This window comes from Ochotona princeps, chromosome 3 (assembly GCF_030435755.1).
Source record: "Ochotona princeps isolate mOchPri1 chromosome 3, mOchPri1.hap1, whole genome shotgun sequence".
Classification (NCBI taxonomy): Eukaryota; Metazoa; Chordata; class Mammalia; order Lagomorpha; family Ochotonidae; genus Ochotona; species Ochotona princeps.
Genome location: NC_080834.1, coordinates 26,213,653 through 26,229,613, shown reverse-complemented (window position 1 = coordinate 26,229,613; position 15,961 = coordinate 26,213,653). Strand labels below are relative to the sequence as shown.

Below are 15,961 nucleotides of genomic sequence, written 5' to 3'. Positions count from 1 at the left end.
TAGGGCTGGGAGGACTGAGCCACCTGCACTGGGACCCTTCCTGCCGCCCCGTGGGGCCAGAGGGCTGGGAGAGGGGAGGAGATTGGGTGAATGGGCAGCTAGACAACCAGGGAGGCCCAAGGAAGCAAAGGCTTGGCAGGAGTAACAGGCACCGCCTGGGTACCTGGCTGCTAAGCTGGCCATGTAGTGGGTGCTGTGGGTGCTGCAGGTGCTGTGGGCATTGGGCTGAGATGCAGCCTAGGACACTGCCGAGTGCTGGGGCCGAAAAGGGACAGCTGTGAGAGCCTGACTTGTGGCCAATTTGGAGAAGAGAACCGCATGCTTACGGCAGGAGGGGGCAGATGGGGAAGGGCCCTGTGGTCTCAGGAAGGGGTCACACATGCAGGGACAGGGACCAGAACGCCTGGTTCACCTAAGAGACACCTACAGGCAGCCCTGCACACTCACCTTCACACACAGCCCTGCACACTCATCTACACACAGTCCTGCACGCTCACTTACACACACAGGCCTGCTTACTCACCTACACACAGCCCTGCACACTCACCTACACACAGCCATGCACACTTGCCTACACACAGCCCTGCATGCTCACCTACACACACAGCCCTGCACGCTCACCTACACACACAGCCCTGCACGCTCGCCTACACACAGCCCTGCACGCTCACCTACACGCACAGCCCTGCACACTCACCTACACACAGCCCTGCACGCTTACCTACACACACAGCCCTGCACGCTCACCTGCACACACAGCCCTGCACACTCACCTACACACACAGCCCTGCACGCTCACCTACACACAGCCCTGCACACTCGTCTACACACAGCCCTGCACGCTTACCTACACACACAGCCTTGCACACTCACCTACACACAGCCCTGCACGCTCACCTACACACAGCCCTGCACACTCGCCTACACACACAGCCCTGCACGCTCGCCTACACACAGCCCTGCACGCTCACCTACACACACAGCCCTGCACACTCACCTACACACAGCCCTGCACGCTTACCTACACACACAGCCCTGCACGCTCACCTGCACACACAGCCCTGCACACTCACCTACACACACAGCCCTGCACGCTCACCTACACACAGCCCTGCACGCTCACCTACACACAGCCCTGCACACTCGCCTACACACAGCCCTGCACGCTCACCTACACACACAGCCCTGCACACTCACCTACACACAGCCCTGCACGCTTACCTACACACACAGCCCTGCACGCTCACCTGCACACACAGCCCTGCACACTCACCTACACACACAGCCCTGCACGCTCACCTACACACAGCCCTGCACGCTCACCTACACACAGCCCTGCACACTCGCCTACACACACAGCCCTGCACGCTCACCTACACACACAGCCCTGCACACTCGCCTACACAAGCCCGGCACGCTTACCTACACACACAGCCCTGCACGCTCACCTACACACACAGCCCTGCACACTCACCTACACACACAGCCCTGCACACTCACCTACACACAGCCCTGCACGCTTACCTACACACACAGCCCTGCACGCTCACCTACACACAGCCCTGCACACTCGCCTACACACAGCCCTGCACGCTACCTACACACACAGCCCTGCACGCTCACCTACACACACAGCCCTGCACGCTCACCTACACACACAGCCCTGCACACTACCCTACACACAGCCCTGCACGCTCGCCTACACACACAGCCTTGCACACTCACCTACACACAGCCCTGCACACTCACCTACACACACAGCCCTGCACGCTCACCTACACACAGCCCTGCACACTCGTCTACACACAGCCCTGCACGCTCACCTACACACAGCCCTCCACGCTCACCTACACACACAGCCCTGCACGCTCACCTACATACACAGCCCTGCACACTCGCCTACACACACAGCCCTGCACGCTCACCTGCACACACAGCCCTGCACGCTCACCCACACACAGCCCTGCATGAGCACCATACAGAATACCACCTTGGCATGACAAATAACACCCCACACTGGCTGTAGGGGTCGGATGTGATAAACAGAGAGTGCCCGCACTGGGCTGTGGGGCTCAGACATGGTAGACAGGGCCCACACTGGACATGGGTAGGGTCTCCAGCAGTTTGGACGCTCATGCGTGAGGGTGTCACTCAGTGAATGAATGAATGAATGAATGGGCAGATCAGTCAATGAGGGAGGGAGGGAGGGAGGAAGGGCAGGGTTGGGGCCATGGTGTGGACAAGACCACCTTCTCGATACCTCTGTGGCCAGCAAGCTCCCCTCTGCCTGTTTTCCAGAGGCTTGGTCTCTGCCACATTGCCTTTCTCCTCTGGACACTGCACCCCACCTGTTCCTGTTCCTGCTGGACATTCCTGGGGTGGGGGCAGGCAACAGTGGGAGTGGACGGCACAGAGGGAGGTGGGGAATGGCCACAGGCACTGGCCTTGGGCCTCACAGACATACCTGACACTGTTGGACACAGAAACCGTTAGGGTGACGGAAACCCCCTTCACCCACAGCAACGGCTGGACTGCGGGCTCTGAGGGCCCGGGCTTCTTGGCAGGTGCACTCGGGTTCGGGGAGCCCTGGGGCATGTGGTTCTCAGGCGCTCTGCTGGGTCCAGCAGCCTGTTCTCCTGTGGCCCACATTGGGACGGACCAGCGTGCTATGGATTCCAGCCCGAGAGCGTGGTCCTGAGGCTCCCAGGCAGCCCTGGGAGGCCCCGTGTGGAGCCGGCAGCGAGAGGCTGGCCTGGCCTCCTGCATGCAGAAGGCGTGCGCAGGGAGCAGAAGGGCATGAGGCAGCTGCGCCGAGTGTCCGCTGAGCCCTGCCTCCCCATGCACGTGCAGCTAAATTGGGCAGCCCAGGGCAGCAGAGCAGAGCAGCCCCAGGCCCAGGGGAGAGAGGCCGCACCTGGCCCTCTCTGCACAAGGACCCTGGCTCCCGGCATCCCCTCCCCCCTCCCTGTTCTGCACTGCAGAGACAGAAGTCGGGGTGCAAGATGGCTGCAGAACGGGCCAAATGCAAGACACCCCCACCCCCTGCTACCCCAGGCTCCGTGGCTCAGCTGCGGGCACATTCGCGGGGAGGCTGCACCGTGCCTGCCCCTGCTCCTGTCCTGGCGGCTGGCACGCTTGTAAGGCTCATGGCCACACTGCAGACAGACCCCAGCCTGGGGTCAACAGGACCCTGGCGAGGGTCCAGTAGGGTTGTTGCACTCTGTCCAGACCCCCAGCCTTGACTTCACGGTGCTGGACCGAGAGGATGCTGGGAACACAGCGTGAGGTCCACACACGCCTCCCCCAGCCGCCCAGGATGGAGCAGCAGCTGCAGCCTGCGTGGGGAGCAAGTTCCCGGGGGCGGGGGAAGACCGTCCCCTCCCCGCTGCAGAGTGGACGTGTCGACCTAACATTCTCCTCACATTCCGTCACTTTCCCATGGCACTGGCCCACCCTGTCCCAAGCCCCTGCCGCTCGGGCCGCCGAGAAGCCGAGGCCCAGCCCTCACCATGGTTGCCACGCTTCCCCGAGACCCTGTGGGCAGATGAGGAGGGGAAGGGGTGCAGGTGGGTCTGGGGAAGATGGGCACTTCCTCCTTCAGGCCCTGGCAACAGACAGGAAGCTGGGGGACTTGCTTGTAACCGACAAGCTCCTTGCCTTCCTTCGTTTCTAGCTGATGCGGTTGGGGGATTTCTCTGTGGAGGACCATCCTGGGGGTTGGCACCCATTGGGGAATAGCCACTGTGCCCTGCCCCCAAAGCCCAGAACCTGCTCAGAAACTGGGTTTCATGCAGCAAGGACTATGAGACCTCTGGCCTGGCCAGCTGCTGTCCCCTGGCTTCAGGCCACCCTCCTTCAGCCACGCCTGGCAAGCTTTCATCAGCAGTCTCTGGGGTATAAAAGAAACCTACACCACAGGGGCCTGGAGGCCTTCTGCTGAGCACAGCTGGGGCATGGCCCAGCCCTGCCCAGCCATGCCCAGCCATGCCAACTCTGCCCAGCCCAGCCCAGCCCTGCCCAGTCCAGCCAGCCCAGCCCAGCCCTGCCCAGCCATGCCCAGCCATGCCAACTCTGCCCAGCCCAGCCCAGCCCTGCCCAGTCCAGCCAGCCCAGCCCAGCCCTGCCCAGCCCAGCCCAGCCCAGCCCAGCCCAGCCCAGTCCAGCCCTGCCCAGCCCTGCCCAGCCCTGCCAACTCTGCCCAGCCCAGCCCAGCCCTGCCCAGTCCAGCCAGCCCATCCCAGCCCAGCCCTGCCCAGTCCAGCCCAGCCCTGCCCAGCCCAGTCCAGCCCAGCCCTGCCCAGCCATGCCAACTCTGCCCAGCCCAGCCCAGCCCTGCCCAGCCCAGCCGCCACAGCCAGTCCAGCCCAGCCCAGCCCAGCCCAGCCGCCACAGCCAGCCCAGCCCAGCCGCCACAGCCAGTCCAGCCCAGCCCAGCCCAGCCCTGCCCAGCCCAGCCCAGCCGCCACAGCCAGCCCAGCCCAGCCAGCCCAGCCCAGCCCAGCCCAGCCCTGCCCAGCCCAGCTCAGCCCTGCCTAGCCCTGCCCAGCCCTGCCCAGCCCTGCCCAGCCCTGTCCGTGCTCTGCACCCAGCCATCTGTGGCACACTCTTGTTCAGGTCCTCATTGTCAAATGGAGGCCAGAGAATTACTGGATTTGTTCCATCACTGAGGGATGTAGTTTCACATTATTCTCATTCTCTTATGAAAGGCGGATAGATAGACTGCCAACCCAGTGGTCTCTTCTCCCTGGCTCACTCCCTGGATGCCCACGGTGGCCATGGCTGGGCCACGTGGATGCTGGCAGCTTCACTGGGGTCCCCCACGTGAGTGCCAGGGAGCTCAGTACCGGCACCATCTCCTGCTGCCTCCCAAAGTGCCCTTGGGTGGGAAGCTGGATTTGGGGCGGAGGGGCCATGTCCTGGGCAGCCACAATGGCTCCCTGAGGCAGGAGGCAGACAAGGGATCCTGGGGCAGCTGAGGCGGGGGCTGAGGTCAAACACCCTGGCAGGCGGGTGGCCACCTCCTCCTGGCCATGCTGAGGCCCCAGGAACCACATGGCTACAACCCTCGGGAGTATGCTCTCCCATCATGCACTTCTGAGGTGACATGTTGTTCCTGGGGCCTTATGCAACTCCACTCCACACTCCTGGTGGGGGCCGCGCCAGGGCCCCCTGACCTGGCTTCCGTGCCCTCAGAGCTGCCATGGCGACTACAATCCATCCAGACCAGGTTCACAAGACAACAGTGGCCCTCCGCGTGCCACCACGGTGTGCTAGATGCCCGCCCGGCACTGCGTCCGCCCCCCTGCATGGCGCCGTGGGAAACACCTTTCCTACACACTGTGGGTGTGGACCAGCAGACGCAGCCATACCTCACTCCTGAGAAACACGAGTCCGGGTCCATCTGGGCTCCACGAAGGAGCCAACTGCGAGAGTTCAGAAAATGATTTAATGAAGGTCTGGCCCATCTCCATCTATGAGGCACTCCCAGGAGGGCCCAGGCTGCTCCTCTGAGGGCAGTGTGGCTCCGGCAGCCTGTGGCCTTCTGAGGTGACCTGTCATTCTTGGTCCTCTGAGTCTCACGCGCAGCTCCATGCTGCCCCCCATGGCCTCCCCTCCCACCTCACATCCATCCAGTTGGCCATGGAGCAGGGAGGGGAGGCTGGAGGTGGGGGAGGCTGGAGGTGGGGGAGGCTGGAGGTGGGGAAGGATGGAGGTGGGGGAGGCTGGAGGTGGGGGAGGCTGGAGGTGGGGGAAGCTTGGAGGTGGGGAAGGCTGGGGGTGGGGAGGCTCGGAGGTGGGGGAGGCTCGGAGGTGGGGGAGATTCAGGGGAGGGGAGGCTGGGGGTGGGGAAGGGGAGGCTGGAGGTGAAGGCTCAGGGGAGGGGAGGCTGGAGGTGGGGGAGGCTGGAGGTGGGGGAGGCTCAGGGGAGGGGAGGCTCGGAGGTGGGGGAGACTCAGGGGAGGGGAGGCTGGGGGTGGGGAAGGGGAGGCTGGAGGTGGGGGAGGCTCGGAGGTGGGGAAGGCTGGAGGTGGGGGAGGCTCAGGGGAGGGGAGCCTGGGGGTGGGGAAGGGGAGGCTGGAGGTTGGGGAGGCTCGGAGGTGGGGGAAGCTCGGAGGTGGGGGAGGCTCGGAGGTGGGGGAAGCTCGGAGGTGGGGGAGGCTCGGGGGAGGGGAGGCTCGGAGGTGGGGGAAGCTCGGAGGCTAGAGGTGGGGGAGGCTCGGAGGTGGGGGAGGCCAGAGCTGCCGCAAGCCTTGGAGGGGCAGCCCCGGCTCCCAGCCACCACCAGGCCTAGTGGTAGTGCTTGGTTAGGAGGAGTGATGGTGGGCAGTAACGACGCATCAGGATACCCAAGCTCAGAGCATGGACACACTCTCCAATGGCCGTGGGGTGGGAGGACTGAAGGTCCACCTGATGGCAGGTGTGGGGACAAGCAGGCTCTAGCTCTTGTCACAAGGGCGACGACCTTTGTTCTGCCATGGCCACTGGCGCTCGCCATCAGTCGAGGGCCACACAAAATCACCACGTTAAAGCTAGCCTACTGGGACCAGCATCATGACATAGCAGGTAAAGCCACTGCTAGTGACACTGGGTGCTGATTCGAGTCCCAGCTGTTCCACCTCCTCTCCCTGCCAATGTGCCTGGGCGCTTGCACCCACCTCGGAGGCCTAGATGAAGCTCCAAGTGAACCGGCTCTGGCTTGGCCATCTGGGGAGTGAGCTGGAAGACGCAATCCCTCCAGGTGGCTCTTCCAAATCAATCAATCTTTTTTTTTTTTTTTTTTTTAACAAAAACATTGTTCAAAAAAAAAACCAAAACAACAAAAACCAGCCTGCTACAGATGTAAGGATTCCCAGCTGCCTTGGCTGTGTCGGATGGAATGCCAGGGGCCTCATCTGACCCACTCGGGCCCTGTGGGACAAAGTGACCAGACACGGCAGGGGCGGGCTGGAGGCAGGACATGGCCAGGAACTGGCCTGGACACTTCACAGCCCCAAGACCAAGGTTGTGTGTCCAGACCTCCGGATCCAGCTGTTGCAGAGCCACGGGGGAGCAGCACCTGGTCGGACACGGCCAGTGAGGGAGGGGCCAGGCCTGTGCCAGTGCAGGGAGCCACTGGGACACCTCTTCCCCAGCGTGTGGGCCACAGCTGCAACCCCAAGCGTCCTTGCTGGCCTGGGGCAGTGCGACCTGGCACAGGCTCCTTGGTGCTGGGCATTCACCAAGACCAGAGAGCCAGGGCAGGAGGGAGGAGGTCACTGACGCAGGGCAGGGGTCAGCTTCCCTCAAGGCGCCCCGGCCTGGCCAGTGGTGCTTCTCCAGGCCACATTGCCAGGGCCACATCTTCTGTCCCCAGCATGCTCACTGCCCATGGCCTGTGTTCAGCATGGTGCCAGCGCCACAGCCGTCTTATTGGCTGAGACGGGGGACACCAGGGGCCTGGGACGCCTATGGGGTGGGTGAGGGGCGACAGACAGCTGTGGGTGGCAGACCCTCCCAGGTGCTGAGGGAGACGCCAAGGGAGGAAGCGGGCAGGACCTGGGCCCCGGTGGGGCAGCCACAGTCACCAGTCCCCTAGCCAGGACCCCCAGGGACCCGCAGGACAGCACTGAGGCCATGAGCTCTGGCCACCATGGCCAATGCGGCATATGTCTGCACATGGCTGTCCCTGACAGCCACAGCCCAGGGGGACACCCTGGGGGCCAGGCCTGAGCCACAGCTCCTGCCACTGTCCTCACCCTGAGAACGCCAGAGCCTGCCTCTCCAGGGGCCAGGAAGCATCCACCAGGGACTGGACGGGGGCAGGCCTCCAAGCCGAAGGAAGCGTGCGCCCAAGGGAGTGTGCCTCCACGCGGGGGAGGGAGGCATGGGGACCTCGGCCTCTGTCCCAGGGTGGCTGTAGCTTGACTTTCTAATGCCATCTGCTCGTGGGGGACCGCGCATGGGTCTCCCATGGACCCACGTGGGGGAGCTATGCCGTCCGTGTTGAGTGCCTCCTGCTTTCACACATGTGTGCTTGTGCACGCGTGGACAAGGGGCAGCCAGCAGGACAGCCAGGCGCCCTCAGGGCGGTACGGACCGGTCCTAGGGACCGCGGCGACCCCACGCGGTCCGTGCACAAAGCATCTTGGGACAGTCCGGAACCTGGTGCCTTTTGGAGGCCAACGGGGCCGAGAAGGGGCACGGCTCAGTGCAGGTGAGCACGCTGCAGGGCGCCTTCAGCTGGCAGTGGGGTACCCTCACCAGGGGGCACCATGAGCTTCTGGTGCTGCTCACAGCTCACAGGGAGTAAGCGTCTGGGGTCCTCTCTGCCACCTGTCCCGTGCCAGTCCCTTGTAAAGCAGCCGTCACTGTTGGACCAGAACATCTGACCAGCGCTGTCCGGGCCCTGGGTGGTGTCCAGTCAAGTGCGGTCTTGAGAGGAAAGGGGAGAGAAGGGGGTGAGAGGAGCGGGAGGGGTGTCAGGCCTAACAAGGTGTGGCCCGGTGAGCTGAGCCGCTGGGGAACCTCGGGGCTGGGGCTCTGCCAGCAAGCAGGCGGGGCTGCCAGGGCGGGAAGCCCCTTCTCAGGAGAGCTGCAGCCAGGCAGGGGCAGGTTGGGGTCACTGGCCCCCTCCCCCCGGCGTGTCAGAGAGGCTATGGGGCTGTCCTGGGTTGGCAGGGGCAGTAACTTTAGACTCACCTGGAAGCTGATGCAGAACTGTCATGACCTGGGCACCTGCAGGACAAACCAGTGGGTTCAAGGGGTTGGGAAGCTCTGAAGACCCCAGCTGTTCTGAGCTCAGGGCAGCCACACTGCCTGCAGGCCTCCCAGCATCCCATGTCCTGGACCCAGGGCCCCAGCAGGGCAGGCAGTGCTGGGACACAGGGACTGGCTCCTGCAGCCGGGGCTCTGGCGCCCCAGCCCCACCTCTGCCCTCCCACGGGGCCCACAAAGGGCGCCCTCCCAGGCATCCACACGGGGACACAGGCGGTGGACTGGGCTGCTCCACCTCACACAGTAGGAACATGAATCTGGCCTCGCAGACCAGTCAGAGAGGACAGAGAGCTGACATCTTGGCCGGCCAGCCAGCCTGGCCTCTCAGACCCAGGCATGCCCATGGAGCTGGACTCGGCTTCTCCCAGCTCTCTGCTGGCCTGGCTGCCCCCAGACCTGGCACCCAGGAGGCGCTGGGGCTGCTCATGCCCACACAGCGTGGTGGCTCCCACAGAAGTCACAGGTGCAGAGTGGGGGAAGTCCCAGCAGATGAGCCCCACGTGGGCCATCCTACCTGTGTAGCCGCGGGGACACCGGCTCCTGCACACCCAGCCCACGGCCACGGCCACAACCACGCACAGCACGGCAAGGATGACAAGCACGCTGGCACCCCTTTCCTCTGCGGGGCTGGCTGGGTGCTCCGTGATCCTGTCTGTAACTCCCACGACAGATTCTGTAAGAAGCGAGGACAGCCTGGGGCTCAGGGGGCCTCAGGCACACACTGCCCTGCCTCACTCCAGGCTGGGCACTGCCCGGGCAGCTCCAGGGTCCCTGATGCCATTGCGCTACCAGCTGGCTATGTGCCCCAGCCCTGAGCACCCCCAGAGAGGCCCAGCACTCCCACAGCCTGACATGAATATCCACACCCATGGTCTTGTTCCAGAAATTTCTCACCGCCATGCCCCTTGGCACTTGCTGGTCCCTCCTCACGGTGCCACCTTGAGTTTCCGAGCATGGTGTGGCCCAGGCATGTGGCCTTAGCTCCTCTCCACGCCCACAGCAGCCAACCCTGGCCCCACCGTGTCTGCTTCCCACATGTAGGCTCTCACAAGTATGTGGGCCCTGCCTTTGGGCCCTTCTGGGGGATCCCCTGCGGAGGACACGGTCACAGTGTGTCCAGCACCCAGAGCGGTCAGGGTGCGGGGCTCACGCACACAAGCAACAGCAATCCCAGGGCTTCCCACAGATGCCGGGGAGGGGCTGCTGGCCACACCCAGCAAGGGCCTTGGAGGACAGCTTCCTGGGCCCACTCCCGGTCCTGGTTCCTGGGTGTGGGACACTGAAGGCCTCTGGGAGACCCCACCGTATGGTGGGCCGAGGTGGCGGCCCGGGGAACACCTTTAGGCTGGGAATGCAGTCAGCAGGGCAGAGGCCACATTGATCACAGACTGGACCCCATGTCCAGGGGGTGGGCACCTGCCCCGTGGCCCAGCAGGTGCCTGGGGGACTCCCACCTGGCTGGCTGCCGACCGTGAGGGTCTGATGCAGGAGCGTGTTCTCGATGCAGCAGCCAACATCCACGTGCGGGCTGTGGGGCACCGTCAGCACGCTGACCACGTCATACAGGCCGCGTGCGTTCAGGGACACAGTGCTGTTCTGCAGGGCCTTGTCCAGCAGGCTGCCGTCCGTCCTGTTGATCCAGTACACTCTGGGTGCGGGGTAGCCGTTGGTGGACGTGCAGGTGAAGGTGAGCTCTGAGCCCTGGGACACGGCGCCGGGCGAGCTGACCGCGGGCGAGCTGACCACGGGCATGCTGTAGTTGGCTGGGTGGAGGGAAGCGGGCGGTCAGCAAGGCCTGGGGGACTTGGCTGCCGTGGAGGGGGGTGTCCAGCCTCTGACGCTGGTGTTGGTATCCGGGCGGGAGGGACAGGATGGGGCTGATCCAGCCGGGCAGTGCCAGTCCCCCACTGAGAACCAACGTGGCCGGCCCCAGCGGTGGGCATAAGCTGATACCCCGTGAGGCATGCCTTCCGCTCCCTGGCACCTCCCGCTCCCTCCCTGAATCTCAGTTTTGCCCCAAATCCTTCCTTCAGGTTCCAGGGCACATAGAGGCCTACTGCTCAGGCAAGGACCCTTCCCCAGAGAACAGAGGGCAGCGGGTGGCGGGGGCCTCCGGGGCACCTCACCGGCCACGTGCAACGTCACCACCACCTTCAGAACCTCCTCCAGTGTGGCCTTGCAGAACACCAGGCAGTGGAATGTCTGTGCGTCCTGGGGCGTGACGTTGAACAGGTGCAGGGAGAAGTCGCCCTGCCTCATGGCGGCGGGCGAGAGGTGGGCCCGGTTGCGGTAGCGGCTGTCCTGGTGCACGGCCGAGCTGTTCTCCGGGAAGTAGTACGCGACCACCGTCTTGGAGCCGCTGACTTGCCAGTATACCATGAGGTCACTCAGGTTGAAGCTGCTGCCCTCGGGGCCCAGGCAGCCCAGCTCCACCTTGCTGCCCACCATGGCGCGCACTTTCTTTTCCTGGACACCTGCAAGGGCCACGTGCAGGCGGCTCGTCCTCCCGCTCTGGCTGAGGGAGCCGCTCAGGGCACAGCGAGGGCAGGGCGGAGCCGGCGGCACTGCCAGGCTGGCGGGGAGAGGCTGGCCTAATGCACATGAAAGTGAAAACCAGTGTGTGGTACAGGACCTTTAGCTGTCTGGACTCAGAAAAGGCCACGGGAATGGCCTGGGACCACTTCACGGCTGTAGGAGGGCCATGGCCTGGACCCAGCTCTGCCAGAAGCTGGCAGCTTTTAAACCTCAGGCCCCTATGGCAGGATGGGATGTGCAGGTGTAAGTGGTACCCACTCCCCAGTGTCCGTACTTACCAGCCCGCAGGACGCTGAGCAGCAGCAAGAACATTCCAGTACTGCAAAGCAAATACCAGAAAGGCCAGTGAGCTGGGCCCAGGTGAGGCAGACCAGGTGAGCTGGACCATGTGGTGGCCCAGGTGAGGCAGACCAGGTGAGCTGGACCATGTGGTGGCCCAGGTGAGGCAGACCAGGTGAGCTGGACCATGTGGTGGCCCAGGTGAGGCAGACCAGGTGAGCTGGACCATGTGGTGGCCCAGGTGAGGCAGACCAGGTGAGCTGGACCATGTGGTGGCCCAGGTGAGGCAGACCAGGTGAGCTGGACCATGAGGTGGCCCAGGTGAGGTGGCCCAGGTAATTTAGCTGCTTCTTCCAAGTGGTAGGCTGGTTCCCCAGACAGGAGCCAGCAGCACCCACCACGGGGAGAGAAACCAGGACACCCCCTTGTCCCCCACACAGGGCAAGCCCTGAGGGGCCGGGAGATGGAAGGGGAGGAGTGGAGGGCCTGGGGCGCGACTGGCGGTAGCATGTGAATCAGAGGCCCAGCTGTGCGCGCTGAGCCGGGGCTGGCCCCCCTGGCGGCCGCCGCCGACCCGAAACTGTCTGGTGGCTCCTGGCCTTTCAGATCCTCCCTCTGCTCGGCCCCTCCGTGACCCCGTGGCGCAGGCCCCTTCTGTCTGGGACCCTCAGCACCGCCCACCGGGCCTGGCCACTGCCGGGTGCCCGGCCTCGCTCCCTCAAGTGGGGGCGTCTGCTGCACCCCCAGCTGCGCAGGGCTCCTGGCGCCACTGCTCCCCCCTCCTGTCTTCCAGCACCTGCTTGGGCAACCTCAGGAGCCACCAGACCCCCAGCCCCTGTGGCAATCCGTGCCTCTTCTTACTCGTCTCTGGTGGCAGCACCTCTGGGTGCTGTGGACTGATGAGGGACAAGGGTGTGGTGAACCCGAGCCCAGGCTTCCCCCACACCCACCTCCCCTACCCCTTCCGTTTGTGGGGCCCCTTAGAGACACCTGGGGGCTTTCCTAGAGGTGGGGAGATGCGCTCAGGAGCCCAGCCTGCCTGCCCGTGCCAACCGGATGGCCTTCTCATGTCGTCCACCATCCGCGTTCCAACGCAGCCCACCCGACTCCAACCCCTCCCTGGCCTTTGGGGCAGGCGGCTGACGGGGACTGTGGGGACGTTAAGGAGTGCGCCAGGTGAGCGCCTAACCTCGCACACATTTCTACTGGGCCGCGAGCGACGCAGTGACAGCGCGGGAGTGTGGACACTGAGAGACCCGAAGGCATAAGGCTGTCATCGCCCCAAGCCCCGGGGCGGCCAGGCCGGGTGCCCGTGCATGTGCCTGTGTGTGGGGGGGTCCCTGGAAGTGTCTCTGCCCCCCACACTCTGGGTATCAGCCCATCCCAGAACGGGACGCAGAGCGCCGGCCCCAGGGCGTGGGTGTCCACGGCCCCTGCCGCCAGCTTGCGCCCGACCTCACCCCAGGCACGCCCACGCGCCAAAGTTCCAGCCTCGACCCCGCGCGCCCAGGCCGACAGGCGACCGCGCCAGATCCTCCGCGCGCCTCCCGCCGCCGCCTCATCGCCAGGTGAGCGGAGGGAAGGCGGGTGCCTCCCTCGGACCCCGCTCCGGCCAGCCGCGCTCGCGTCCTGCCCACGAATCCGCATCAGGCACGCGCGTCTCACCTTCGCAGACCCATGGTGACGGCCAAGACCTCCGTCCGCGGGGCTCCGGGAGCTCGGCGCGAGGGTCCTGCGAGCGCGCAGAGCCGTGGCCGCCGAGACGCGTCCGGGCAGCGCAGCGACTGAGCCAGGGAGAACTCGTCGGTGCCCGCCTCTCCAGTCCACGTGACGCCGGTCACGCCCCTCTCCTGACCGTGACCGTCCCGGGCCGGAGGCGGGCTCTGCCGAAGGCTGGCCGGGTCCCCGGCGCGCGCCCAGCCGCGGAGCCCCAGCTGGGCATCGTGGGCTGCAGGGGGGCGCCGCGGGAAGGAGGGCGCGGCGAGCCCCGTCTACGTCCCCATTCGCTCGGAATGCCCCTCGCCCCGACCAGCCGCCGCTCCCTGAGGATGATTCACGGGTCCAAGCCGGGGCTGTGGGCTCAGGATCCCAGGCCCTGGGGCGGGGAGGCCGCTCTACTGCCCTGGCCTTTGGGGGTGGACCATCCACAGCACAAGCCTCTTCAAGAAGGAAAGATTCAGGCTCAGACAGAGATGGAGGCAATGGCTGGACTGGGCCAGGCTGACGCTGGGAGCAGGGGCGCCATCCGGGTGTCCCAGGCAGGTGGGAGATCAGTTACTGGGTGGTCCTCCTAATGCTCTGCTTGCCCAGGTGACTGGACCAGCTGCCTAAGCTGTGTGTCACCTTTGTAAAAGCCGACAGCCTGGACAGGGTCACCTGTCCAGTGGCTCCACCTGCTCCTGCAGGCTTACCTCGCTCTTCCATTTCTGACCCAGCATCCCACGGAGTCCCTCCCCACCAGTCCCCTCCCTTGGCCTCCGCTCTGGCACTTCTGCCAGGCGGGTGTCACCGAGGTGAGGGGTTGGGAAGGGCAGGGCCTCTACCCTCAGAGGTGGCACCTGTGGGAGCTGGGCTGGAGCTCATGAGGAACCCCCCAGTCTGCAGACTGAGCGCATTCACAATCCCTGCCAGCACCGCCCCACTGGCCTGTGGCCCGGGAAGCTGGGCACTGGCGCCTCTGCAGGTGGCACTAACACAGCAATGGTCAGCATCAGGCACTGGCCAGGCCCCTGTGCGCTCATCGGGTGCTCAGCCCGTAAGGCGCAGGTACAGCTCAATACCTGGCCCCGGACCCCACAGCTATCCCCCCGACTCCCACCTCTTGGCTTCTACACGCCCAGCACCAAACTCCACAAACTACAAAACAGGTGAACTGTGCTAGAGGAGGGCAGAGGGCAGCTCCCAAGGCGCGCTCTGATTGACAGGCCCAGGGGCAGTACCCGCCTCTGAGGTTATCACGACCACCCACCCCTGGCTCTGCGCTGATTGGCTGGTGCCGCGCTCTCCGCCCCCAAGCCCACAATAAGATCCCAGTGGGGCAGTAAGTGGGGAGCCCCACGGGTGGGACTGGCGTCCTGCTGCCCTGGGGCCTGGACCCAAATGCTGCAGGGGGAATGTCACCCTGTGAGCATTGAATCTGGGTACCCTGCAGCAGCCTGTGGGTGCTGCCACCCGGTACCCCACACCACCTCCTGTGGGTGCTGCCACCCGGTACCCCACACCACCTCCTGTGGGTGCTGTAACCACGTACCCCACACCACCTCCTGTGGGTGCTGCCACCCGGTACCCCACACCACCTCCTGTGGGTGCTGCCACCCAGTACCCCACACTGGGTAGCTCGAATTGCCGTCTCAGTAGTCTGGGCCAGTGCTTACCAGATTGTGGGGCAGACGCCCTCTTCACTTTGCTTTGGGCACCCCTGTTGGCAGTGTCCTCTGGCTTGCGACCCAGCCACCGTGTGCCCAGGCTGGGACCACGTGGTCCGTCCTCTGGCGTGGCCAGCGCTCTGCCTCCCTCTAGTGGGGCCTGGCGGCGGCTCGGGGGCCATTCTCAGCTCCCAGGTCACCCCCAGGGGCAGCTTTGCTCACTGTGGGGAGTGGGACCTTCACAGACGGCACGTGGGGGTCTGAGGGCAGGCACGCCGGTGGCATGGACAGTTCATTGTGCAGTCAGATGGCCACAGCCCCTCTGGGCGTCAGTGGTCTCGCTGGCAGGGTCCCAATGCTTCTAGAACCCCAGTGTCACTACAGAAGTAGGCACATTCACCCCGACACGAGCCTCGTGCTGCAGGAGCCCAACCCTGTCCTCCAGCCTGAGGGACGCGGAGGCCCATCCTGCCCTGCCCGCTGCCCAGTGCCAAGGGGGAGGGCCTGAACTGCCGTCTGGGCAGGCATCCAGCAGTTGTGCTTTCTTGTTTCCAGGTGTGACTGATGGACTGTCAGTGCCCTGCATTCCAGGAACCCAGACAGCAGAGGGCTGCCCCCTCCTGGGCCGATGTGCCTGTCCTCCCCAACCCCATGTGCTGGTCTGCACCCCCCTGCTGGCTGTGCTTGGGGTGCCTGCAACAGTACACACCTGTCCTGCCCAGCCCTCCCGTCCACCCCATGCAGGAAGGACACGACCCGCAGCTGCTGGATCACAGGTTCTTTTAACTTTGCAAGGAAAGGCAGCAATACTTCTGGGGGTCCAGCCCATGCCCACCAGCCCCTGGACCGACTGGGACAGATCTGTGGCAGCCGCAGGAGGACAGGGGTCTGAGGAGGGGAGTGGGGGCTGAGGAGGGGAGGACGGGGGGCCGAGGGGAGTGGGGTCGAGGAGGGGAGGACGGGGGTCCGAGGAGGGGAGGACGGGGGCCTGAGGGGAGTGGGGGCCGAGGAGGGGAGGACGGGGGGCC

At 64.9% G+C, this 15,961-nt stretch overlaps 1 protein-coding gene across 1 annotated transcript; it reads right to left on the bottom strand.

Annotated features, from left to right (window-relative positions):
• Positions 1–8,117: 8,117 nt before the first annotated feature.
• ICOSLG (inducible T cell costimulator ligand) lies at positions 8,118–13,385 on the bottom strand. Its single transcript, XM_012929482.3, has 7 exons — positions 13,234–13,385; positions 11,568–11,608; positions 10,881–11,228; positions 10,209–10,517; positions 9,269–9,427; positions 8,680–8,715; positions 8,118–8,412 (listed from the first exon to the last, which is right to left on the bottom strand). Exons 1-7 carry the CDS (start codon positions 13,245–13,247, stop codon positions 8,402–8,404), a joined length of 918 nt encoding a protein of 305 aa, XP_012784936.2. The 5' UTR covers positions 13,248–13,385; the 3' UTR covers positions 8,118–8,401.
• Between the last annotated feature and the right edge of the window lie 2,576 nt (positions 13,386–15,961).

Excerpts from the sequence above, each read along its gene's own strand:
- ICOSLG (XM_012929482.3), bottom strand. Across the intron at positions 11,229-11,567 it reads GCTCAGCGTCCTGCGGGCTG|GTGTCCAGGAAAAGAAAGTG; the intron begins GTAAGTACGGAC and ends TGGCCCTTGCAG. Across the intron at positions 10,518-10,880 it reads GGTGACGTTGCACGTGGCCG|CCAACTACAGCATGCCCGTG; the intron begins GTGAGGTGCCCC and ends CCCTCCACCCAG.